At 50.2% G+C, this 25,508-nt stretch overlaps 1 protein-coding gene across 4 annotated transcripts; it reads right to left on the bottom strand.

Annotated features, from left to right (window-relative positions):
* Positions 1–4,549: 4,549 nt before the first annotated feature.
* On the bottom strand, positions 4,550–23,035 carry HAGH (hydroxyacylglutathione hydrolase). 4 transcript variants are annotated; one of them, XM_008581553.1, is made up of 9 exons: positions 22,850–23,035; positions 22,254–22,318; positions 19,916–20,033; positions 18,891–18,999; positions 15,473–15,576; positions 14,911–15,012; positions 6,828–6,907; positions 6,297–6,440; positions 4,550–4,912 (listed from the first exon to the last, which is right to left on the bottom strand). In XM_008581553.1, exons 1-8 carry the CDS (start codon positions 22,952–22,954, stop codon positions 6,341–6,343), a joined length of 783 nt encoding a protein of 260 aa, XP_008579775.1. In that variant the 5' UTR covers positions 22,955–23,035; the 3' UTR covers positions 4,550–4,912; positions 6,297–6,340. The 4 variants fall into 4 exon arrangements, with proteins under 4 accessions (XP_008579775.1, XP_008579768.1, XP_008579781.1 ...); XM_008581546.1 differs by lacking the exon at positions 4,550–4,912 and having other exon boundaries at positions 6,160–6,440; XM_008581559.1 differs by lacking the exon at positions 4,550–4,912 and having other exon boundaries at positions 6,160–6,440; positions 14,911–15,009; positions 22,850–23,020.
* Positions 23,036–25,508: the final 2,473 nt, after the last annotated feature.

Genomic DNA, 25,508 nt, shown 5'->3' on the forward strand with positions numbered 1-25,508 from the left:
AAATAGTGAGAGTGGTGTGGGTGTTCCAAGTGCACCCAGGGTGATCACAGGGTCTGTACAAGGGGAACAGGGATTCATAAGATAGACATGTGTGACAGCGACTCAACCAGCTGTTGCTGGCTCTTAAGATGGGGGAGGGGCCACAGCCCAGGAATGCAGGTGCCTCTACAAGCTCGAAAGGGTGAGGACGCAGTCTCTCTCCTGGAGCCTCCTGAAGGAGCCAACCCTGCCCACTTCTTGATTTTCACCCAGGGAGACCCATGTCAGACTTCTGAACTCAAAACTTTAAGATAAAACTGTGTTGTTTTAAATCACTCAGGTGTGATTTATTACAGCAGCACTAAGAAACTGGCACAGAAGCCCTTTATCAGATTGAGGGAGCTCCCTTCTCCCAATTTGAGATTTTTATCATGAACAGGTGTTAGATTTGTCAAATGCTCTCTGCCTCCACTGAGGTGATCTTATGGGGTTTGTCCTTTGTTCTGTTGATAAGGCCTGTTACACTGATGTTTAACCTACCTGTCATAAATCCCATGGTGTATATTGTTGCTGAATTTGGGTTGCTAATATTTTAAGGATTTTTACATCTGTGTTCACAACAGACATTGATCTGCAGCTTTTGGGGCAGGGGGATGTCCTTCTCTGCCTTTGGAATGAGGATGATACCAGCCTCAGACTGAGCTGGCAGTGTTCCCTCTTCTGTGTTCTGAAAAAGGTTGTGAATGACCGTTGTTTTTATTCAATTTCTTGTTACAGGTCTATTCAGATTTTCTATTTCTTTTTGAGTAAATTTAATTTGTATCTTTCTAGGAATTAGTCCATTTCATCTAAGTTATCTAACTTGTTGGTACAGAGTTTTTCTAGCATTCCCATGTAAGTCTTGTTAATTTCTGTAAGATCAGTAGTGACCCTCTTTCCTCCATGATTTTGATAATTTATGTCTTCTAATTTTTTGGTCTAGTCTAGCTAATGGTTTGTCTATTTTGTTGATCTTTTCAAATAACTAACTTTTGGTTCTTCTGTTTCCTATTACACTGATTTCCTCTCTAATCTTTTTCTTCACTTCTGCTTCTTTTGGGTTTCGTTTGTGACCAGTACAAGGATCCAAAACCCTGACCTTGGTGTTACAGCACTGCGTTCTGACAAAGTGAGCCAGCCGCAGCCCTTGCTCTTTTCTTTAGTTGCTCAAGCTAGACACTTGCATTTTTTATTTCAGACTTTTGTTTTCTCATATAGGTGTTTAATGCTATAAATCTCCCTCTGAGCACTGCTGTAGCTGCACCCCCAGTTTTAATATTCTATTTTTATTTTCACTCTTTGACCCACACGCCATTTGGAAATGTTTTAATTTCCAAACACTTGGGGTTGCTCTAAACTTTTCTGTATGGATCACTAATTCTGCTGGGGTTAGAGAACATACTCTGTATAATGATAGTCTTTTTACATTTTATTGTGACGTGGTGTGTAGCCTAAGATATGGTCTGTCCTGGAGAATATTCCCTGAGCATCTGAAGAGGACGCTGGTGACGTGTTCTGTAAACAGCTTAGGCTCACTCTCTGTCTCCTTGCTGATGTCTGTCTATTTGTTCTTCCAGTTAGTGAATGAGGCATTAAAATCTCTCTGAGTGTTGTTGCTGAAAGATGAAATTATCCTCTCGATTCCTCCAGTTCTTCGTATGCTGCTGCCTGCCCCACCACCCCTGCCCGCTCAGATCAGACGTGAGGCATTCATTGCATCCACAGAGGACTGTTAGAACAGAAAGTAATTATTGGTTGATAAGATAAATTACAGTGTTGTAGAGTTTAAGAAGTCAAGGTTCTGGCCTAAGAGTATCTGCTGGAAAAACTCTCTGAGCTGGGTCGTGGGGTGCAGGGTGGTGGGAGAAGGAAGCAACAGAGGGGGCTTGCATCCTGCCTTCTCACACATGCCTGGGCATCAGTGGAGCTCACGGTGGGTTGGCGGTTCTGAGAGCAGAGGTGACCCCTAACCTTACACCCCTGCTGCTGAGGGAAGCCATCACTCGAGCAGAACGAGCTGTGGCCAGGGGCATCCTGCAGGCAGGACTGTCCTCTGGGATCTACAGTCCCCCTAGGCCAGGCTCTCTCCTGGGTCCATTGAATTTGACTCTTTCCTGGCCTCTCTGCTGCTCCACTCAAACGGTTATCTGTAGAGGTGGGTCTGAGAAGGCTTCTGCAAAGAATCCCCTCCTCTTAGAGTGCTGCTGACAGGTCAATGTGATGATGAAGTTTTACATTACACCAGAGACATGTGGGCGCACAGTGTTGTACCAACTGCCACTGAGCTGTGCATCTGGTTTTATGTTGTGTGAATCTCACCTCAACTGAAAAGAGTAAATAGTTTTTCTAGTTTCAGATTAGCAAACTACAGTCACTAAAGTCCTAAGCTGTCTTACAGCCGGAGAGAATTTTACCACACTGGGAGTTGTGCATGACGACACAGCAGGTCATCTGCAGGAATGTGGAGACCTGCTGGCAGCAGACTGCAGGGGGCCCAGGTGCCTGGTCTGCAGGAAGTAGGACCACACCAAGGGGGGAGAAGCCAGACAATGAGGCGCCCAAGGGATGGGTGGGCTTGACCCAGAGGCAGAAGCCAAGTGTCAGACGAAAGGCACCTGGATGTGGCCTGGAGAGAGACACAGCACCCCAGACCACACTTGGCCAGGGACACGGGGACCAGAGCAGTGGAATAGCACTTTAAACGTAAAAATCCTCCGAGTGAGGCAGGAGCAAGTCACAAAGACAGCACCCGGGCGTGTGTTCACATTTGATGCAATAACATCAGCTCACCTCAGACACCTGTGCACGTGTCAGAGAAGAAATCAAAACGGAAGGCAATGAAAGTCCAACACAGCCATGTTGTGGCACACAGCACTGGACACTGCAGGGAATCCTTAGCCTTACGTCCGCACCAGGAAGGTGAGAGAGGCCCGCAAGCTTGGCATTCAGTGCCTCTGGACATCATCCTGTGGGTCCCTCCTCGAACTGCTCTGACTTGCAGCCTCTATGTTAAAACTGTCACCAAAAGCATGGCACAAGGGCCGGCCCGTGGCTCACTTGGGAGAGTACAGTGCTGATAACACCAAGGCCACGGGTTCGGATCCCTATATAGGGATGGCCAGTTAGCTCAATGGGTGAGCATGGTGCTGACAACACCAAGTCAAGAGTTCAGATCCCCTTACCGGTCATCTTTAAAAAAAAAAAAATGGTACGTTCCTATGTTCTGCGAGTCATTCTAGCAAATTGATGAATCTGAGGGGATCGTGGGAACCCTGGAACTTGTAGCCAGTAGATCAGAAGTGCAGGTGGCTTGGGACCCCCCAACTCACAGCTGGTGTCTGAGGTGTGCTAGCCTCGCTTGGCCTTCAGGGTCTGCGCTAACTGGGCAGTGGGTGTCAGAACTGCACTATAGCATCAAAGACCCACAAGTGGACTGACAAACAGCACATCCACATTGCAGTAAGTCCCTCTTCCCACCCTAGTGTGTCAGCAGCAGTGCAGTCCACATCCCAGACAGAAGCACCCTGACAAGCAAGGGCCTGGAACAGCCAGAGTCTACTGACAAAGAAGGTGGGCCAGGGTCCCTCCCTGATGATGAGGAATCATTCTAAAGCTAGTGACATCAGGACAGACAGACCTGCTGACAGAGCACACGGAACAGTCCACACCCACAGAAGCTGGCAGTACAGACAAGGGGCAGGAATACCTGGGTGTCCATCCCCCATGGGAGGAAACAAAACCAGGCACCAGGCACAAAAAGCATTTTCATGTGAATTATAAACCTAAATGTAATAAGCAAAACAAGAAAGCTATTGAATTAATGTCAGGGTAGGGAGAGAGTTGTCAAACTGGACACATAAGCATTTCCTGTGGACGAAGCATACACACTTGACTTCATTAAGTTACGAATCTCTACTCCACAAGACAGCTGCAGGAAGCCAGCAATGAACTAGCCACGCATGACAAAAAATACGTAAAACACGCAACACAAAGCAAAGGACGTAAAATAGGATATACATAAAGAACTCAATTTTGAAGCCACTCTGAGAAAGCTAGGGGAGGACAAGCACACAAGAAGTCCCCGACCTCTCCAGCAACCAGGTGAACACACATTAAAACCCCTGTAAAATACCACTTCACGCCCCCAGGTGGACAGAAATTAGTGGGTTCAGTACCAAGTGCTGACGAGGGTACAGAGCGACCGCACTGTGTTGACCCCATGGTGGACTAGAATGGGCTCCGTTGTTTCAGTGCATGGGCCAAAGTTATCCAAATTTGAAAATGCACTTTCTCTATGGCCAGCAATTCCACTCTGACTGTACCCCAAGGAGTCCCTTCCACAAGAGTAGCGGGGCCGCACTATTTGCAGCAGCAAGAGACGGGGCCCCACCCCCACGTCCCACCGCAGCAGGTAAACAGGGCGGCTCAAGCGCACCCACCAGCTGCCACATTGGCAGTGGCCAGCAAGCCCCGATCCACACTGCGCTGGGGGGGTAGTGGGCACGGTTTTCATGTTCACACACTTTCTAGGTATTTTGTTCCTATGCTTTATTACCAGTCATTTAAACATGCCACACCACGGCAGTAGTCGGGGTCACGGGACGGCGGGGAAACCTGGCAGGCTAAGCCGAGGAACACGCACACCCATAGACAGCCCTTCTGCCCAGGGAAGCCCGGCCTGCACAGGAGGCACTTGAGCCCACAGCAGGCCCACGTGTGTCTCTGGCTACTGCAAGCATCAGAAAGCAAGGTACAGAGTGGCACATATCACAGCGCCGCTCCCAGGAAGGGGCTGTGCAGGGTGTACCACAGTGCAAGGTACACCTACACGCGGGCACTTCCCGTTCCGTGATGCAGGGCAGGGGCCTGGAGGCCACAGGGAGCTTTGCTCCATCTGTAAAGTTTATTTACACAGGAATGAGCTTGTGCAATTCTCATGCAATTTTAAAATGTCCTGGATCCCAAACCCACAGCTGAGCAGCCCATGCAGCAGCTGCAGAGCCCTGAGCTGGAGGGTGGCACACAGAAAACCGCACTGTCATTATCGAACCGGCTGCAGGCCCATCCCTAATGATGCTTGTTGCAGATCAAAGGCAACCTTCCAGAATCCCTTTGTCCATACAGGACCCTGTGGTGGTGCTGCCCCTTGGGTCTGGGCTGCACACCTGGAGACTCATCCTTTCCTCCTGACTCAGGGCCCAGGTGCTGCCTCTCCCTGCCCCTCCCCTCTTGGACCCCCCACCCACTCTGCCTGTGATGTGACTCAGTGGGGCTGAGCTGGAAAGGACGCGTGCCACCCACCCAGCTCTCTGGGATCCAGGACCAGACTGAGGTCACAGACCAAGAGCCAGGCCTGGGAGGGCAGCTTCATGGCCGGTGATCTGCGTGTTCTCAAGCAGAAGAGGAGGGAGTGGCTGCAGGGCAGGGACACCCTCCTAGAGGCCTCGGGATTGGACCATGAACAGGGGTCGTGAAGGTGTCAACTGTCATGGTTCTGACAGTCACATCAGCACCTGGCCGAGGCCACAGCAAGGACACCCACTCACCACTGACAGAAGTCATGGTGCCCATCAGCTCCTTCGCTGGAATGAGGCAGTGTACCCCACTGTCCCTGGGGACTTCTCAGGACAAGGCAGCCTCTTGGGGGTAGTCTCCTTCAACCTCAGCCCGCCACACCCAGACACATGCTGGGAACTCCCCCAAGGACAGGAAACAGCCCCCAAGTGCAGGCTCAGCCACAACACCAAGCCAGGAGCCTCCAGGCCCGGGCAGAGGACTTGGGCAAGGGAGCCATTGATGTCCCTGACCCAGGAAAGTGCTCACAACTTTTACTGTGCCCAGGCTGGGAGGGGATTCTGCTCTCAAAGGCTTGAATCCATTCTTTCCATGTCAATATGACACAGAACCATAAAGGTATTAATTCCTTTCCAGGGGGGCATTACCCCTCTAGGCGGCAGACAGACAAGGTAGATCGGAGGGAAAGTCGAGGAGGAGGACCCGAGGGCAAAGACAGGCATCTGCTTCCTCCCCACAGAGCCAGGAAAATGGGGGAAAAGGGGCAGCTCTTGTTGAGGCATCCCACCCACCCACCCCCACCATGGGTAAGGACCAGAGAGAATGCACAGAATCTGCAAGCGGAGGTTACAGGAATAAATACTTTTTAAGCCTCTCATAAATATGCATTAGAACATTTGAAAACATAGGCAAAGTGCTCTGCAATTAATTTAAAATCAAATCGAGACTGTGCTTCCTGCAAGGCTAGCCAGAGAGTTGATTACCTAAAACATCCTAAGCTCACAGGCCCCTGAGGGCAGTGGCCACCTCAGTCGCGGGGCACCTTGAACTGGTCCTTCTCTCTGCGGAGGGCCCTCATGGTGGTCACAGGGTCTGTCTCACCCGCATGCTGCTGCACCGTCTTCTCCCTGCAGAGACGATGCTGGGCTGCAGGCTGCACACAGAGTGCAGGGTGCCTGGCAGGGTCAGACGTGCCCCCAGAGGTAACTGCGACAGCCCACGGCCAGCTTGGGTTGTCTGCATGGTGGCCACTCCCAACCTCATGGAGAGCAAGAAGACACCACTCGGTGCTGCCCAGGGCCTGAGGGAGTGGTGCCACCTCTTACGGATCCTGGGATCCTGGATTGGAAAGGCCCTTGCCAAGAAAATCCACCGCCACCCCACTTTTAAGAAAAATAGTCAGGCTCTTCAGCTACACTCAGTAAAGACCACTTTGGACCTGAGACCCAGCTCAGCTGTCTGCTTGAAGTAAACTCACCACGGCCGTGACGTGGGGACTGGGCGAGCTGCCTCACCTCACTCTCATGAAGGGGTTGTAGGTGAACTCCTCCGCCATGGTGGATGGCACCGTAGGCTCCCCAATGCTGTACTTCTCCTACAACAGACGCGGCCCTTTAATGTAGAAACTTCTGAAGATGATGTTTCAAAAAACCTTCTAAGGATCTTAAACCACAGCCCAACCTATAAGGCACAGTGAACAGAGCCAGTTCCTGATTTTCCACTAAGAGCAAGGCCAGGCCATTCCTTGCCCGTAGAGAAGGGAGAAGCCTGGGTGTGTCCACGCTAGGGGTGAGCTGTCACTGTCCCTGCATCCCTCCTTCCCTGGCTCTCTTGGAGGTGGAGAGAAGGGACGGAGCTTTCTTTCTGTTAATATGAAGTTATGTCTACTACACATTAACAATTAGTCTCATTAATTATATATGTTAACATAGAAGTGATAACTAGCAAAATGTAGAAAACACAGAAAAGAACACAGCCCCACGGCCCAGGCAAGCACGTGTGGGGAGGAATGATGAGGTGGCAGGTGCTGGGGCCCTACCTGGGGCAATGGACCCTCCTCTTGGGGAGGAGGACCCAAGATGAGCCCTGGGAAGGCCCGGGAGCCCTTGCAGGCAGCTCAGCATCTCAGGATGGTCTCCTTCTACCAACACTGACCGGGACAGACAGAAGAGGAGCAAACCCAGCCACTACACTCACAAGGGAAAATGGCAGGGGGTGGTTAGCCGTCAGAGCCAGACAGGAGCTGCTGGCACCCACGCCCAGGCTTCCTGACCCAAGGGGTCCTCAGACCCAAAGATCCGCAGCCCCACCCACCTGCTGGGTGCAGTGCATCAAGTAGGGGTCTGGAGGGAGTGTTGTATAACACTCCCTGTGCTTGCTCCAATACCCTTACTCCTCCTAAGAGATATTCCTCCACCTTCTGTGAGGGAAGAAAAGTTAACTCTTCTAGGAATATTTTTAAAATGGGTCTTTATGTGTATTATTGGGGGAGTGTAAAATGCCATAACCTTTTGGATTATCTATTAAAATGAGCACTAACACTGTAGCAGTTTTTCCTATGAAAGCATGGAGCATGCAGAAATATAAAGACTGACATGTACAGCTACTCATTGTGGCATTCATAAGAACAATCCCTTCCTGATGGGACTGGCAGAATGACAGGTGACACCCACACATAGTATACTTTATACCTATTAAAAAAGAATAAAGGATGGGTGGACAGACACAATAAAACAAATACGGTAAAATGTTAATGGTAGAAAATAGGTGTTAGGAATGTGAAATTCTCACAACAAAATGTTGAAAAGGCTAAAAAGTTTAACATAATTCAGTATAATCCATGTGTCAAAGAAAAAATCACGAGGGATTTTTTTTTTTCCTAAAATTTCAAATTGAAGATAATGAAAATACATTATCAACATTTGTGGGATGCTGCTAAAGCAGTGCTTGGTGGTAAGTTTTCAGCTTTAAGTACTTATATTAGAAAAGCAGAAAGGTCTAATATCTATGTCCTCAAGTTCCACATTATGAAACCTACAAAAATCAGAGCAAATCTAAAGTAATTAGAACAAAGGAATTAACAAAGACTGGAAATCGGTGCAATAGAGAAACAATCAGTAGGAAAAATCAAGGCAAAAGTTGTTTTCTTAAAAGATCAACAAAATTGATAAGACTGATGAAGAAAAAGAACAGAAATAGGCAATATCAGGAATGAAAGAGGGGACATCAGCATGAATCCAACAGACTGGGCGAGGGATCATGTTGATCTAAATTTAAAAGATAACTATAAAACTTCCAAAAAAAAATTGGAAAAAACTTCCTGACCTTGGGATAGGCAAAGATTTCTTTTCTTTTCTTTTTTTTCCTTTTGTTTTTTTTTTTTGTCTTTTTTCGTGTCCGGCAATGGATCGCAACCCTCAGTGTCGCGCCCGTACCAGACCGGGACCGGCAACGGGATCGCAACCCTCGGTGTTGCGCCCGCACCTCACTCAGCCAGTGAGCGGGAACCGGTCTGTATGTGGGATCCGAACCCTCAGCGGGAGCGCCACCGTGCTCCCATGCGGCGCACTGTAGCAGTGCGCCACCGGGCCGGCCCAGCAAAGATTTCTTTGACAGCAGAAAATAACTATGAACCATAGAAGAAAATTAATATATTAGACTTCATCAAAATTAAAAATGCTTGCTCTTCAAAAGACATTGTTGAGAAAATAGAAGGCAAGCCACGGAACAGGAGAAATTATTCACAATACACATCTCACAAAAGACTTGTATCTAGAAGGTGCTTTTAAAAGACTGATAAGGGCCGGCCCGGTGGCGCACTCGGTAGAGTGCGGCACTTGGGAGTGCGGCGGCGCTCCCGCCGAGGGTTCGGATCCCATATAGAGACCGGTCCACTCCCTGGTTGAGCGCGGTGCGGGCGCGACACCGAGGGTTGCGATCCCATTGCCGGTCGTGGTACGGGCGCGACACCGAGGGTTGCGATCCCATTGCCAGTCGTGGTACAGGCGCGACAACGAGGGTTGCGATCCCATTACCGGTCACGAAAAAAGACAAAAAGGAAAAAAAAATTTAAAAAAATAAAAGACTGACAATACCCAGTGTTGGCAAGAATGTAGACCTGGAACTCTCACACTTTTCTGGTGAGAATGTAAAATAATACGAGGGTACCTGGAAAGTAGAATTAAAAGATAATACAAATCTTTCCATAAACTTTTCAAAGTGCTCTCGTATGAGCACTTAGGGAAAAAGTTTGGCAGTTTCTTTAAAAGTCAAACACATCCTACCATACAACCCAGCCATTCCAACTCCTGGGTATTTACCCAGGAAATTAAAATATATGTCACACAAAGACTTGTACATAAATATTCTTTTTTTTTTTTTTTATTAAAGATGACTGGTAAGGGGATCTTAACCCTTGACTTGGTGTTGTCAGCACCATACTCACCCAGTGAGCGAACCAGCCATCCCTATATGGGATCCGAACCCATGGCCTTGGTGTTATCAGCACCACACTCTCCCGAGTGAGCCACAGGCTGGCCCCTGTACATAAATATTCTTAGCAGCTTTATTTACAATAGCCAATAACTGGAAATAATGTCTATTGACAGGAGAACGGACAAACATAATATGGTATAGCCAAACAATGGAATACTAAGCAATAAAAAGGAATGAACTACTAAAACATGCAGCAAAATAAATGAATCTCAAAATCATGTTGAGTGAACTATGCGGAATGAGTACATCTATATAAAATCCTCGAGCATGGAAACCAAGCTCTGGTGACATACAACAGATCAATGGTTATCAGGAGCTAGGGCAGACAGAATGAGGCATGAGGACACTTTGGGGGATGATGGAAACATTCTGTTTCTTAATTATTGTGGTGGTTGTTTCCTTTTCAAAATTCATTGTTCACTTTAAATGGATTGCAGTTAATTACATGTGAATTAAACCTCAAAGATGATATTAAAAAGGGGAATCTTATGAAAACTATGCCAATAAACTTGAAAACCATGATGAACAAATTTCTTGAAAAAGACAGTTGCTAACAAAACTGACTCAAGAAGAGAAATTTAACAACCCTATACAAATTAAAGACATTGAGTTCACAACAAAAAATCTTTCCACAAAAAGAATTCCATGGCCAGTTGGCTTCACTGGTGAATTCTAACAAACATTTAAAGAATAATCACATAAAAAACATGGAAAATGGGAGGAAACACTTTCCAACTCATTACCCTGATATTAAGACCAAGCAAAGCTATTACAAGGAAATAAAACTACAGACAAATATTCCTCATAAACACAGACACAGAAGGAGAAACTAGAAATATACTATAAAAAGGGCAAATACACCATGACTAAGGTTTATCCAGATAGCAAGGTTGGTTTAACATTTTAAAATTGATCCATGTCTACCATATTAAGAGTGAAGAAGAAATACCATATGATTATATAATAGGTAAAAGAAAAATCATTTAGCAAAATTTAATACCCACTCATGATAAAAAAAAAACTCTCAGCAAACCAAGAATAGAAATGAACTTCCTCAGCCTGATAAAGAGGATCTACAAAAAAATCCCACAACTAATATCATACTAACGATGAAAGACAATGTACTTCCCCTAAGACTGAGAACACAAAAAGGATGTCCACTCTTATCACTTCTATTTAACACTATACTGGTGATCCTAGCCAGTGCAATATGGCAAGAAAAATAAAAGGCATACAGACTGGAAAGGAAGAAATAAAAATATTAGATGACATGATTGTGTACTAACTAATCTATGAATAAAGATGCTAGAACTAAGAGTTTAGCAAGGTTACAGGATACAAAAAGTCAAAATACAATAATCAGTTGTATTTCTAAGTACTATCAACAAATAATCATTTACAATAAAATCCAAAAACATGAAGTAGTTAGGGATAAACTTAACAATATGTACAAGACTTTGAACACGAAAAATCACAAAACATTGCTGGGAAAAAAGGAAAATAATGACCTCAATAAGTGGAAAGCTACCTCAAGTTCACAGAAAGACTTGCTGTTGTTAAGATCCCAATTCTCTCCAAATCTATCATAAGAACAGAGTCCCAAGCTGGCATTTTTGTAGAAATTAACAAGACAATTCTAAAACTTATGTGGAAATACAGGGGACTTAGAAGAACCAAAACTATTTCAAAAAAGAATAAATTTAGAGGGTTTATACTACCTGATTTCCAGACATAAAGCTACAGTAATAAAGACTATGCTTTGATACAAGGTTGGTCACATAGATCAATGAAACAAAAGCTTCCAGAAGAAGATTCACACACACATACAGTACATTTCTTTAAAGCAAAGGTGCCAAGGTAATCCAATGAGGAACAGATAGTGTTTTCAGCAAATAGTGCTGAACTGGATATCAAAATGCAAAAAAGTGAAACTTGACCTTCATCTTATGGAGGAAAATGAAGGAGAACACATGTTAAAGATGGAGGCACTTTTGCTCTCCAGGATTTAGACCGTCTCAGCAGAAATGCAAATAGACTGGGTCAGCAAGAATTTGCAAGGCTTAACCACAAACCACAGACTTCCTATTGAGTTACCTAGGAGATGAGGAGGTGTGGGAAGCGTTTATAGCTGGCTAAAACATATATAATACCTGTTTGGAGACAATAAAGTTGCTTAGTGCATGTGCTAAGCCCCAAACTTTGTGTCTGGTTTCTGGTTGCCCACCTCCCTAGGCGACAGCCCCTAGCTCAAGGAGTGGCCTGAGCAACTCACCTTGCTCCACCCTCTTGGCAGGGCTGCGTGCAGCCCTGCTCCCTGGGGGACTCCTGGCAGAGGCTATGTGTAGTCCTGCCTCCTGAGACCCCCAGGACCAAGAGAAAGGTGCATCCTTACACCATACACAAACATTAACTTGAAATGGGATCACTGTAACTTTATATAAAAACTAAGACTATAAAAGTCCTAGGAGAAAACATAAGAGAAAATCTTTGTGACCAAGGAGTACTCAAAGACTTCTTAGATAAGATACAAAAAGCATGAAAGAAAAAAATGAATAAACTGAACTTCACCAAAAGTGTAAACTATTTTTCAAAAGACACTGTTAAGAAAATGGAAAGTCAAGGGCTGGCCTGTGGCTCACTTGGGAGAGCGTGGTGCTGACAACACCAAGTCAAGGGTAAAGATCCCCTTACCGGTCATCTTTAAAAAAAAAAAGAAAATGGAAAGTCAAGCCACAGACTGGGAGAAAATATTTTAGAGATATAATTAGCAAATACTTGTTCCCAGATTACGTAGGAAAGTCTTACAACTCAATAACAAAACAACCCAATTTTTAAAATGTACAAGAGATTTTAACATATATATCACAAAAAGAGGCCACAAAGGGCCAATAAGCATGTGAAGAGACAGTCAACTTAATTAGTCATCAGGGAAATGTAAAGTTTTAAAGCACAAGGAGATACCGCTACACACCTATTAGAATAGTAAAAATTTAAGAAACCAAGTGTTGGCTGGAGTGTGGAGAAACTGGAACTCATGCACTCATAGTGGGAATGCAAGATGGTACAACTCCTTTGGAAAACAGTTTGGTAGTTTTTTGGTTTTTTTTTTTTTTTTTTTTTGTCTTTTTCCGTGTCCGGCAACGGATCGCAACCCTCAGTGTTGAGATTCACTCAAAACAGGTACATTAAGATTCACTCAAAACAGGTACATTAAGATTCACTCAAAACAGGTACATTAAGATTCACTCAAAACAGGTACATTAAGATTCACTCAAAACAGGTACATTAGATCGCAACCCTCGGTGCTGCGCCCGCGCCTCGCTCAGCCAGTGAGCGGGAACTGGTCTGTATGTGGGATCCGAACCCTTGGCGGGAGCGCCGCCGCGCTTCCCAAGCGGCGCACTAGCGCAGTGCGCCACCGGGCCGGCCCTTGGTTTTTTTTTTAAAGATGACCGGTAATGATATCTTAACGTTTGGCTTGGTGTTGTCAGCACCACGCTCAGCCAGACAGCGAACCGGCCATCCCTATATAATAGGATCCAAACCCATGGCTTTGGTGTTATCAGCGCTGCACTCACCCGAGTGAGCCACGGGCCAGCCCCAGTTTGGTAGTTTCTTAAAAACTAAACATACATTTAACCATACAACCCAACAATTCCACTCAGGTATGCACCAAAGAGCAATGAAAACATGTCCACAAAAGATGTGTACACAAATGTTCATAGCAACGTTATTCATAATAGCAAAAACTGCAAACAACCCATATGTCCACAAACAGATGAACTGATAGACAAACTGTGGTCTATCTACACAACAACATACTGCTCAGAAATAAAAACATGAATGGGCTGGCCAGTTAGTTCACTTGGGAGAGTGTGGTGCTAGCAACACCAAGACACAGGTTTGGATCCCCGTATCAGCCAGCCACAAATAAAAAAAAAAAAGAAAAAGAAAAAAAAACATGGATGAATCTCAAACATCGTGCTGAGCAAGAACCACATAAACAATAATATTATACGATTCTGTTTATATGAAACTCTAGAATAGTGACAAAGCAGATCAGTAGTTAGCTGGGGAGTGGGTGCTGAATGGGAAGGGGCAAGAGAGGCTTTTGGGGCAGTGGAAATGTTCTATATCTCGATTGTGGTGGGGATTACATGGGTGTATACATTGTCAAAATCCATCAAACTGCATAAGATTCACTCAAAACAGGTACATTATATGTAAGTTATACTCAAAATTTGTTAAAAGTTATTAAAAGCAGATAACTAAGAAGGAGGTCACAAAATGCTATTATACTATGTATACAGTATGAGTTTTTATACTATTAGTACACGTGTAGCGTAACAAAACAAGAGTATCTTCTGGTGAAGGTACTGTTTGAATTTTTAGAATGAAGATAGATATTATTTTGTAAGCTCCCCCCCAAAATTGAAGAACATGCTTGACAAAAATAGGTGTTTATTAAAAACCACACGCAACAAACCCACCTGAGATAGCACCACTCACTGAACTCTGCAGAGGGGGCCCACCCCAGGCCTCCCTGTGCGCACGTGGCCTAGCGACACTGGTTTCCACTGAGCTACGGGGAGAACCCTCACCTGCTCCTGGCTGCCCGCGGCCCAAATGCCCTGGGCTGTGCCGTCAGGCATGTTTGGAGATCTGGCTGAGGTAAAGGCCTTTTAGACAATGAGCCTCATGGGCCACACCCTGAAGGAACAGCAGAGGCAGTTTCCCCAACAAGGCCACGGCCCATGACAAAACCACATGGTCCCCATCTGACTCGACTGCTTGGGGTGGGACACAGGGCCAGACACCTGCAGCTTCAGCCTTGCCTGGGCGCTTGTTAGAGATGCAGAATCTGAGGCCCACAGGACCCACTGAGTTAGACTGGGTCTCAAAAAGCCCCCCAGGCTTGTCCCACAGCTGAAGCTGGACTAAAACCCAGACTTGTTCACTGGGCTCAGAGGCACAGAGTGTCCACCTGCTTGGGGTGGCACTGTGCACACCAGCAACCCAGGACACTGTGCAGGAGAGCCCCGGGGAAGTCATTTCCTGGTGACCAACCTCATGGGACACACCCCAGTAACCTGTCCCACTAACCTTGGCCCAGGCCAATTTCTCTTGAACGGCAGCATTGTCAGGTTCCACGTGGCGCGCGAACTTGAGGTTGTTGATGGTGTACTCGTGGCCACAGTAGATCTTCTGAAGAAAAGCCAATGCAGGAGCTCTGAAGAGACTGATTAATCCTCCCCTGGAAACTCTTTGGGGAGGGGCCCTGGGAGCCTCCGGGCCAGATCCTGCCCTTGTCCAGACCTGGGTGCCTCATGGGCAGCGGGCACCCATGGAGCCATCCCTCAGGGCTAGACACTTCTTGCGGGTATGTTAAACACCAATATGAAGTATATGAAGGAAATGCCTCTGCCCCTTGCTCTGCCCAGCTCGCAGGTGAGGCCCGTGCAGTGAGACCCGGCCATGAGCGCCTTCTAAGGGTGGCCCAAGGGCTCCAGCTAGACCTGGAACAAGCGCCACAACTGTTGCTGGAGGCTCCTGGGACATGAGAGGTGAGCAGCCCACCTGACATCAGGCAGAGCCCCACCCTGCCCCTGGGGTCCCACCCTCAGTGGGCCACCGACCCCAAGCCAGACAGGGAGGCACTGCCTACTGAGTCTGGAGGAAGCCGGCCCAAGACCTCGAGCAGAGCTTTGTACATCTCATCTGCGGTCCCTTCGTAGAACTTCCCACAGCCAGCCACGAACAAGGTGTCACCTGAAAAAGGAACAGCAGCCACGCCGTGGAGGGGCCAGCCTGGGAGGAGGGCTGGCGGCTGAGACTCAGAGGTGCCGGGAAACTGGGGATGCTGACCTCCCACCGTCAGGGCTGAGCCCTGGGCTCACCAGGCAGAGCCCCAGAACCCCAGACCCCAAATTCCAGCTGCTCTCTGGCCATTTCTACCTAAACATCCCAGCATGGCTGAAAGATGACCCAGAACTCTCCTTTCCCACCCTCCCCCAACCTTCGCCTCAAATCTCCGGTGATACCACCAACCACCCAACTAGCTTTTCAGACATGAAACCTAAGTCACTCTGACTCCTCTCTCACTGCTCCACCCCACCAGCCACAGCTGAGACCCTCACAAACCCTACCTTCTCCCCACCCACCCAGACGCCCCTCCCAGGCCCCTCTGCATCTTCCCTTGTCCTGGCTGGCAGCGCCACCCTGTAACCAAGATCTCACCACCCTGCCTGAGCCCACGAGGAGCCCCTTGAGCAAGGTGGGCAGGAGGGAGAGGCGGGGGGTCCACAGCCCATGTGTCCTACACTTCACAGACTCACCACATCCCCTTTGCCCATCAAAAACCCACCCTCAAGTGGTCCAGGCTCCTTCCTGCCTCGGCCCCTAAAGACAGCTTCCCCCCACTGGATATGCACCCCCCTCCTGCTCTGTGGTCACCCCAACGCTTGGCCAGCGACGAGCACAGCAGAAGCTGTCGCACTTCTGTCTTCCAGGACCCCACCGTCCCTAGCTCCTCCATCACAGCTGAGAAGAAGGGTCGCACTGGTCAGCTCTTCCTGGGGAGCTGTGGGCCCACACCCCAGAGCCATGAGGCAGAGTGGTCATGAGCCAAAGCCACAGAGCTGGGACAGGATGGTGGGAGCCTACGAACCTCGGTACTAAGGCTGTTCCCCTGGATGGCCCTGGACCTCCAGTCTGGGGACAGTGAGAGGCCAGGGAAATCCTAGAGACAGGAAGTGCTGGCCTCGGGCTCTTCCTCCAACTGACCAGTAGCGTCACAGTGGCACATGCCATCGTACATCGCCAGCAGACACCCAGCGTGACCCAGGGGCCTCCATTTCCTGCCCCTGGCAGTTGGGCCTGCCTTTCTCCTGCACAGTCCTTGCTCTCCCCTCCCTTTGCCGCCGAGAGTGCCTGTGACGTCCACCCCACAGCAGGCCAGGCACTGTCCCAGCCTCTGCCCCAGCTGCCTCTCCTCCCTGCACAGCCCTGGACTCTAGGCTCTAGCTCTCCTGCCTCAGTGGACACCCACAGTGCAAGTGTCCTTTGGGCCTCCCCTTCCCTGGCCAGCCGAACTGCCTCAGCGGTCACTGCTGTGAGGTAGGATCCCACACAGGAGATCCTAAACCCTGATCTCTCAAGCACAGACCCCACCCAGGCTTGTTCCCCCAGCACCACCTGCCCTTGTCCGGCCCTGCCCTGCCCAATCTGCCCATCTAGGCCTCAAAGTGCCTTATCCCCCACTAAAGCCACAGGCGACGCCTATCCCTACCCCACGCCCTTCTCTGGCTATCACCTCCCTTCTCCCTCAGCTTGGCTCAGCCTAGGGCTGGGGGGCAGAGCATGGTCCGAGGTCCTGCTAGACAGCTCAATCTCCACTGTTAGGCTTCACTGTTGGTGCCCAGACACCCTGACTTCACCGTGAAGGATGCCGTTCCGTTTTCATGTGCTTATTAAGAGAATAACCTAAGGAAGCCATGTGCTGCACCACAGATAACAGTCACACAAGTGTGGGTGCAGTCTGGGGTTCACGTGCAGTGAGCCTGCATGACACCTTCCAGCAAGGGGTGGAGTCTCAAAGGAGCCGGCCCCATGAGGAGTCACAAGGCCAGCACGACCCTGTGAGGCGGCCTCTTGATGCCATGAGAGCCCCGTGCAGCAGGCGCCACTGTCTGATGGCACGGATGGGAGATCGTGGGGCTATTTGGGGCATCAGACACATGGGCCCTGCCCGCTCCCTCTTACGTGCACCTGCCAAGCACTCGGGGAGGCTTTACCCAAAATGCTGATGACAGCAAAGACACAACACATGCATGAGATCACCTACTCCATGCGACAGCTCGATGAGGCAGAGCCTCTTCTCCCCATTCTATACGTGGGAAAAGGTGAGGCTCAGAGGTGACACAGGTGCCCAGGGTCCAAGCCTGCACCAGCCATGACTGCAGTGAAGAAACTGAAAACACCTAAACTGCTGTATTCTTTTAAAAATAAGCAGACTGTGGAAGTTGTACACTTGCAGAAAAGTTGCAAAGAAAGTACAGCATCGCTTGCGCCCTTCCTTGGTGTGCCTTCTGTGGGGTCATGGCTGACACGTTTACCAAAGCTCACAGCCCTGCACCACGCTCTGCTGTGACCCATGCTCCGCCCCAGACTCGACTCCACCTCCTGCCACAGGAGAGCATGCAGCACCGGCCAGTCTCTAACTAACCAAGTTTCCCTGCAGTTACGACATTGACTTAAATCTCTGAAAGGCTCAGAACTTAAAAACTGTATTCACTAAAAAAGGTAAAAGGGAATAGGTAATAGGTCAGCCACCCCAGGACCCTCTACAACAGAGTAGGACTCTCAGCCCCTCCTGCTGACACTGGCTCCTATGACGTGAATGCCCAGCCATCACGAGGCTATTCTGCTTCACACATTCCCAACCAGCATCAACATTCAGCTTCTCTCAAAAAAAGAAAAACACTTCAGATTACTGGACAGGCCTATCTGCCCTATGCGTCGCTCACACACAGCCCCAGATGGTGGCTGGAGGCCTCACAAATCTCAGCGATGGTCACAGCCATTCACAGCCCACTACTGGAACTCACAGAGACCTCCCACCACCGTCTGCTGTGTAGGGCTGCTGCCTTTGTGGGGCCACTGTGTGCAGGACGCCCTGACTGGGCCCCAGCCCAGTTCACAGGCTCTTCAGAGGTTCACAGGAATGAGCTCAGTACCCAGGGTCCCCCAGGGCCATGCCCACCTGTCCGCTGCTAGAGACAGAGGAGGCTGGGGCTGCACCCCACCAGGCGGTGATCCCAGAATGCTGGAGGGACCCGAAGAGAGGGGAGAAAACAGCCAGCCCCACCAAGAGGCGCCCACACTCCCCTCTCCACCCCAGGATTTGCCTGAAGCTGAGCCCACAGCTCCACCCCGAGGGCTGAGGTCCTCCTCACACAGGATTTGAGAGAGAGAGAAAGAAAAAGCAGCCCTGACAGTCTGCCTGGCAGGAAAAACACCCTGCTTCTTGATGCAGGGTCATTGCAAAGAAACATCCATCCCCCACCACACACCTGCACACTCACCTGTGAACACAGCAGGAGGCTCCGAGCCACCAGGCTTGGTCACAAAGTAACAGATGTGTCCCGACGTGTGGCACGGGGTCGACAGGCACTTCACGTTGAGAGAACCCACCTTAGATAAAGTAGGAAATGGCATGTGCTCCCCAGACAGCCTGGGAAGTCCTTCCCAGGAATACTAGCGCAAGCACTACAGGTCCAACCATGAGCCCTCCACAGACCCCTTGCAGCAGAGGCTGCCGAAGTGCCCACGAAGGTGAGGACGGAGCTCCCGAGCAGGGCAAGCGTACCCCAGCTTGCCCCTCCGGAAGTCTGTTGCTTGCACGTAAAGCCAAAGAGCCTTGTTTTGCTGTCTCCTTCAAAGCTAGGCTAACTCTAAAGCAGACGTCTTGCTAGAAAAGATGATTTCCCTCCTGCGTGTGTGACCCGTTTGTTATCTCCTCTGGCCCCACCTGGCCCCCAATTCTTTATTTCAAAGATGCTCAGACTAGGAGGGCTGGCCAGACCACTCAGTGGTTAGAGTGTGGTGTTACGACAACAAGGCCCAGGGTTCAGATCCCAGCACAGGCCAGCTGCCAAAATGATAAAAACAAAGCTCAGGCCGACAGAGAAGGGGCGAGGGTAAGACGAGCGCCCACAGAGTGTCCAAACAGGCACCCTACTCCATGCTGCTGCACGTGTGAGGCAGCACACCTGACAAGCCCCAACACTCCAGCTGCGCCCCCCACCTGCACCACCTCACCAGCCTTATCTCACAGAGCCCACGTCTAAATATCCCTGTTGTCAGAGGGTTGTTTCGGCTTCCCCCACATCCAGCCCTTTTCTGCCCTTGGTTTTCCTTGGAATACTCCCGACAGAGAAGATTGTCCCAGCTGCCTGCCAACAGCCCTTTCCTGGGGCCCTGGGGGAAGAAAGGGGACGGCCAGCACGGGGAGGGCGTGCTCCCACTGTGCCCCCTCCCCACACTGTGCTTGAGGGCCTAGAGTCCGGGAAGAGTCACACTGGGGCCCTCCCCCTGGCTCCTGCCTTACCTGCAGCGTGGTCAGGTGTGTGACCTTGTGAGTCAGGGCCCCGATGCGGTCATCACCCCCATACACCTTCAGCCCAGGTTCCAGCTTGACCAGCTTCTCATTCCCACCAGCGTGGTCCCTGGAAGTCAAACAGGAGACCTGGGGTGACCTGCTGAGACCAGGGGCTTTGCTCTCTTGCCTTAAAGTCTTCACCAAATGGAGTTTTCATCTTGCCTAGTACGTTCCTCAGAAGTAGAAAACGGGAAACTGGCTTCTTGTCATTTGGTTCCACTGAAAACAATCTTCTCAGACACCCCACACCCAGGCAAGGGGCCAGGGCGCCCCAGCACCCCTGCCTATTGCTGTTTTTGGAGCAGAGGAACCAAACCACAAACACCTGGATAATCCCAAGGCCCCTGGCTCCCAAGCTTTGGGACACATGGGAATCACCTGCACATCTTTAACAGCCTCCCACCCCCACATCCTGATGCCACGGTTTGGGGTCTTGCTGGGGGGTGGGGGTGGGACTTTTGAAAGCTCCCCAGGTGATTCTGAGGTACTGGCCGAGGCTGTTGAAGCTGTAAAGAATGGAAATACCTGGGAAGCTCCTGGAATGATGCCGGCCCACTGAGGGCAGTGTGTCTGCTGTGGCAGACCGGCCTGACCTCAACCCCGCATTCCAGTGTGCTGCCAGGTGGGGACCTCCTGGGCATTCCTCCAGAGGCTCTGTCTGACCCAAATTTCAGAAGTGGGGGCAGGGCTGTGAGTATCCTGCACCTGCAGGCCTGGCTTTGGTTCAAGGATGAGGCCACAGCCTTCCCAGTGCCAGGGAACCGCTGCTGTCGTTCAAGCAGTCAGGACCCCTGCCTTGCTCCACCCCCACCAACGGATCTTTCATGTGCCTCAAAGACACACCCCATGAGGACTCCAGCAAGCTGACAAGAAACTGCTGGCCTCCGCCTAGCACAGCAGGGCAAGATAACAGGGTGGGGCCATGGCCCAGGCCCTGCAGCCTCCCATCAGGAGGGCTGCTCCATGCAGGCTAGGTAAGCACAAGCACTACACTTCAGCCCGCACTCCCTGCTGATGTTTTGACGTTACCACCAGTGAACAAGCAATAATACAACTTTTTATCTAGGGAGGTACAGACTGAACACTGGAGCTCAATCCCGGGCTTGGCTTAGAGTTTTACATTCTGGCAAAACATAAAGCTTTTTTTTGTGTGTGTGTGCTGGAAAATACAAAAGGCATCACAATATCAGAAAAGGGACATCTGAAGTGCGGATGGCTTGGTGTGCATGAGAGGAGCAGGGAGAAGCAAATTGAAAAGCTCCAGTAGCCAGCAGAGACTACCACCATGGTCCCCAGAAGCAGGGACAGCAGCAGGGGAGCCTGGCATGCAGTACCAGGCGGGCTGCTGAAAGAAAGAGTGGCTCTGCTCAGGAGCACAGGCCAAGAAAGCGGGTCCAGGCCCCTGTCCCTAGCGTTCGGGGCTGAGTATTAATGCTTCTGATGATGCAGAGGCTTGGCAGGTCTGCTCAAGGATGTCAGGAACTCCCTCGACTCAGTTACTGTTGGCGCTGTTTGTTTACACCAACCGTGGTGTTTCAACCACTTCACAAACCATGTCCATATGACACTCCCATTGAGAAGACCTTACCAGGGAGACAGAGGCCAGGGGGATGAGATGCCCCAGAGGGAAAGGCTGGCTGCCCTCCAGCATTTGTTTGGGAAAGAAAAGTAAAAGCCAAGTAAACTGACTTTCTAGCTTTGAAGAGCCTCAAAGTTTTCAAAAAGCCAAAGAAGGGCCTTGGGCAGGCAACTCCGGCCCTAGAACCCAAACACAGGTGCTTTTTTAATCCTTAAGCTTTCGAATATGTTTTAAAAACCTAACCTCTCTAAATATGGCTACTTTTTAAAAACACCAATGTCTAGACTCACTTCTTCCCTGACATCAAGGCCAACGTTCCATTACACAAGCCGGGAGAGCTGAAAGACAACTGCTGAAGGTCCTCCTGTGGCCCAGAAAACACAGGCCCCACAGGCACCCGAGGCCCTGCTCCTCCCCGCCTTCACAGGCCACAGGGCTCCACAGTCCAAGCATCTCACCTCAGAGTCACTGGTTACCAGACCCCACTACTCAGGACCTCCAAGACCCATGAGGGAAGAGAGCAAGACGCCGGGGTCCCAGACTTTCTCAGAATCTACCGGGGGCCTGTCCCTCACGTGCACAGTGGAGACACAGCTGTGAGTAGAGAAAAGCTTCCATGGCTCTGAGAACTGACCCAGGGCTCCTGACTTCCCCAGGTGAGTGACAGGTCCCCCACCTGTCAGGTGCCCTCAGGTGTCCAGCACTTACCAGTGGTGGTGGGTGGTGAGCACCGTGGTCAGCTTCACACCGTGCTTCTTCACTGTTTCCAAAACCTGCAGCCAAATGGGAGGCAGGACAAAGGACCCATCACTCACCTGCCTGCAGGGTGTGGGCCCCACGCGGCACCGGGATGTGCTATAGGGGCTGAGAAGTGCCTGGCACTCACCCAACTCCAGGAGGGCAGGCAAAGTGGCTGTTTTCTCTCTTGATAAACTTGGTGGCTCTCGGTCCCACCCACAACCTCTCCAATCCCCTCCTGCTCTGAGGCAACCATCCCTGGAGGCAGCACCAAGGGGCAGAATGCCTCCAGAAGGAGCAAAGTCCCAAGGAGAACACATGTGTTCCATGCCCAGAGATTTTAAGGACAGAGCGTTTTTCCTTCCAGGTGGGAGGAGCCTCCAGACTCCTCCACCTGCTCACTGGCCCCTGTTAACAGAAGTGGCAGAACACTAGTTTTTCCAAACTAAATGGATTGATTTCCATTTCGTTTCAACAAAGTGGCAAGGACACTGCAGTCATAAAACCCACTGGAGGAGGAAGAAGGTGCTGGCAACAGGGCAGCAGAGCCTAGCAGAGCCACACACCTTCTGGGGCTGCACCGGGTCTACGATGGCAGCCTCCCTGGTGTCTTCATCGATGACCAGGTACATGTAGTTGTCGGTCAGGGCAGGCAATAACTCAACTTTCATGGCGCCCTGCGTCACAGTCAAACTCTTCCTTATGTCCGTGTAATGGAGGAGCACTCCCAGCAGAGCTGGACCTGAGGACACAGAAGGCAGCCTTGGGTCAGAGGCCACGACAGGCCAAGACTACAAGCAAGCCCTCACCCCACAAAACAGGTGAGCCTCGATGCCCAAGTTCCTTTGGTAGAGGATATCCTCATTTAACCACAATCATAAGAAAAATACAGAAAATGATTCGTGCTCACATTCATGGAAATCAGCTGTTTCAGACTGACCTTTATATATATATTTTTTTTCCTTTTTGTCTTTTTTACTGACCGGTAATGGAATCGCAACCCTCGGTGTTGCGCCCGCACCGCGCTCAGCCAGTGAGCGGGAACCGGTCTCCACATGGGATCCGAACCCTCAGCGGGAGCACCGCCGCACTCCCAAGCAGCGCACTCTCCAGTGCGCCACCGGGCCAGCCCTGACCTTTATATTCTTTTTCGAGGGTTCTAAAGGGACAGAACTGCCAGCTTGAGGCTGTCACGCAAACCACCATGACCTCTGACCACTGCCAGTACTGTGGGGCATTCATACCCTGCCTCAGAGATGGCCCTTAAAGAGGGGAACGCAGAGTGGACGCACTGAAGCCTGGCTCTTCACCCTCCAGCGCACTGTGCCACTTCTCCCAGCCTGAGTCACACGGAGTTATTTACAGCCTTTCTCGGGCCTCTAGCCAGAGGAGGAAACAGTATGTGCTCTTGAATGGCAGGAACGAGACTGAATGATGCACAAAAATCACCAGTTCCTGAGAAATGGAGAGCTGGCCACACTTGTTCTAGATTCAAGTGTGGAGGATACAGGATCACCATCCAACAGAGCTAAAGGATTCTGCCAGGGAGGGCCAGGAGGTGACCAAGGGACAAAAGCATCCTCCACCCAGGAGACAAATGCCAGAATATTTTCAACAATGAAACTCCTCTTAAATCTAAAAACACATGGGCCCCCCAACAATAGTTTGAGTCTTAGCTTCAAAGGGAGAAAAGTGGGCTGGCCCGGTGGCGCACTGGATAATGCGCCACTTGGGAAGCGCGGCGGCGCTCCCGTCCGAGGGTTCGGATCCCACATACAGACCGGCTCCCGCTCACTGGCTGAGCGAGGGGCGGGAGCGACGCCGAGGCTTGCGATCCCGTTGCCGGTCCCCGGTCCGGTACGGGGGCAACACTGAGGGTTGCGATCCATTGCCGGACACGGAAAAAAGAAAAAAAAAAAAAAAAAAAGGGAGAAAAGTGCAAAAGGTGGCAGAAGACAGTGCAAGTTTGGGATAGGTGCCAGGATAGGGGCCTTTCCCAAAGAGATCCAGAAAGCGAGCTGCACCGACCAACCGATAGACTGACCATGTCCCCAGGGGCCATCTAAATGCGGAATTCAACCTTATTTGCCTTGGCCAGGGAAACTGCGCAAATTGCAGTTGTAATAAACGCACAAAAGTATACAATTCTCCCTTTTGAGGGCAGCTGGGCATCTTCCCTTCTCCTCATGTATGTCAAAATAAACATTTTTGTGTACTCAGATTTCTGTGATATTCTATCTCCTCTCAGATCCAGTACTATCCAATCCCAAGGAGAAATGTAGAGCAGAGTGTGGGTACTGTGGGTGGGGAGCAAAAGGGTTAAAACAGGACTCCAGTGTGGGAGCGTTCTTCCCTAAAGAGGCCCACTATATACGTCTCGTAGTAGAACGACACAAGCAAAAATACTGCTCAGGTGAAAGGAACATTATAACCAGTGCTCAATCTCCTCTAGGGACCATCAGAGTCTTGTGAAGAAGTTGGCAACCTGGGGAAGATGCATTTATATCTAAGAAAACAATTCACCTGGTGCCAGCACCGCCAGAAACCTTATTCCTTTTCCACAAATATCACCTTGCCCAACACTGCCTGCAAGATGCTCCCAGCTCACTGGTTTGCAACTGTGATATTCTGTATAAGCAGAGGTCACAGACCTGCCGCCCAAGGTCTGAGCCAAGTCCAAAAACATGTTTTGTTTGGCCCACAAAATATTTTCAAAAATCAAGACGTTTCACAACTCTGGCTACTCTTGAACTTCATGGCCTTCTGCGGCACCAAATGCTGGGACTGGGGGCGCCCTTTGCACCGGGCTGCCACGCCTGCCAATTCCCCAGTCCCACCCAGACTCTGCCTGGCTCCTGGCACAAAAACTCTTCGCCCCGACACTTTTTCTGGGGGGCGGCTGGCCAGTAAGGGATCGAACCCCGGACCTTGGAGTTATCAGCACCGGCTCCAACCGAGTGAGCAACCGGCCAGCGCCGGCCCCGACACTTTGAGGAGTGTCCCTAAAGGGGAACAAAACCGTGGTTCTGGGGACCTCAACACCCCAGCCCCTTCCTCAGCGGTGGCCTCACCCACTACAGGTACCCTACCCCTTTCGGCAAGAACCGCGGCGGGGGCGACCTGGCCGCCGCCGCCGTCCCGGCCGGCTCCGCGCTCCTGTACCTCTGCAGGTCGCGCACCCCAGCGCGCTGCCCCAGAGCCCCGGACGGAGCGGGCCGGGCGCCG

This window comes from Galeopterus variegatus, unplaced genomic scaffold, assembly GCF_000696425.1.
Source record: "Galeopterus variegatus unplaced genomic scaffold, G_variegatus-3.0.2 Scaffold92, whole genome shotgun sequence".
Classification (NCBI taxonomy): Eukaryota; Metazoa; Chordata; class Mammalia; order Dermoptera; family Cynocephalidae; genus Galeopterus; species Galeopterus variegatus.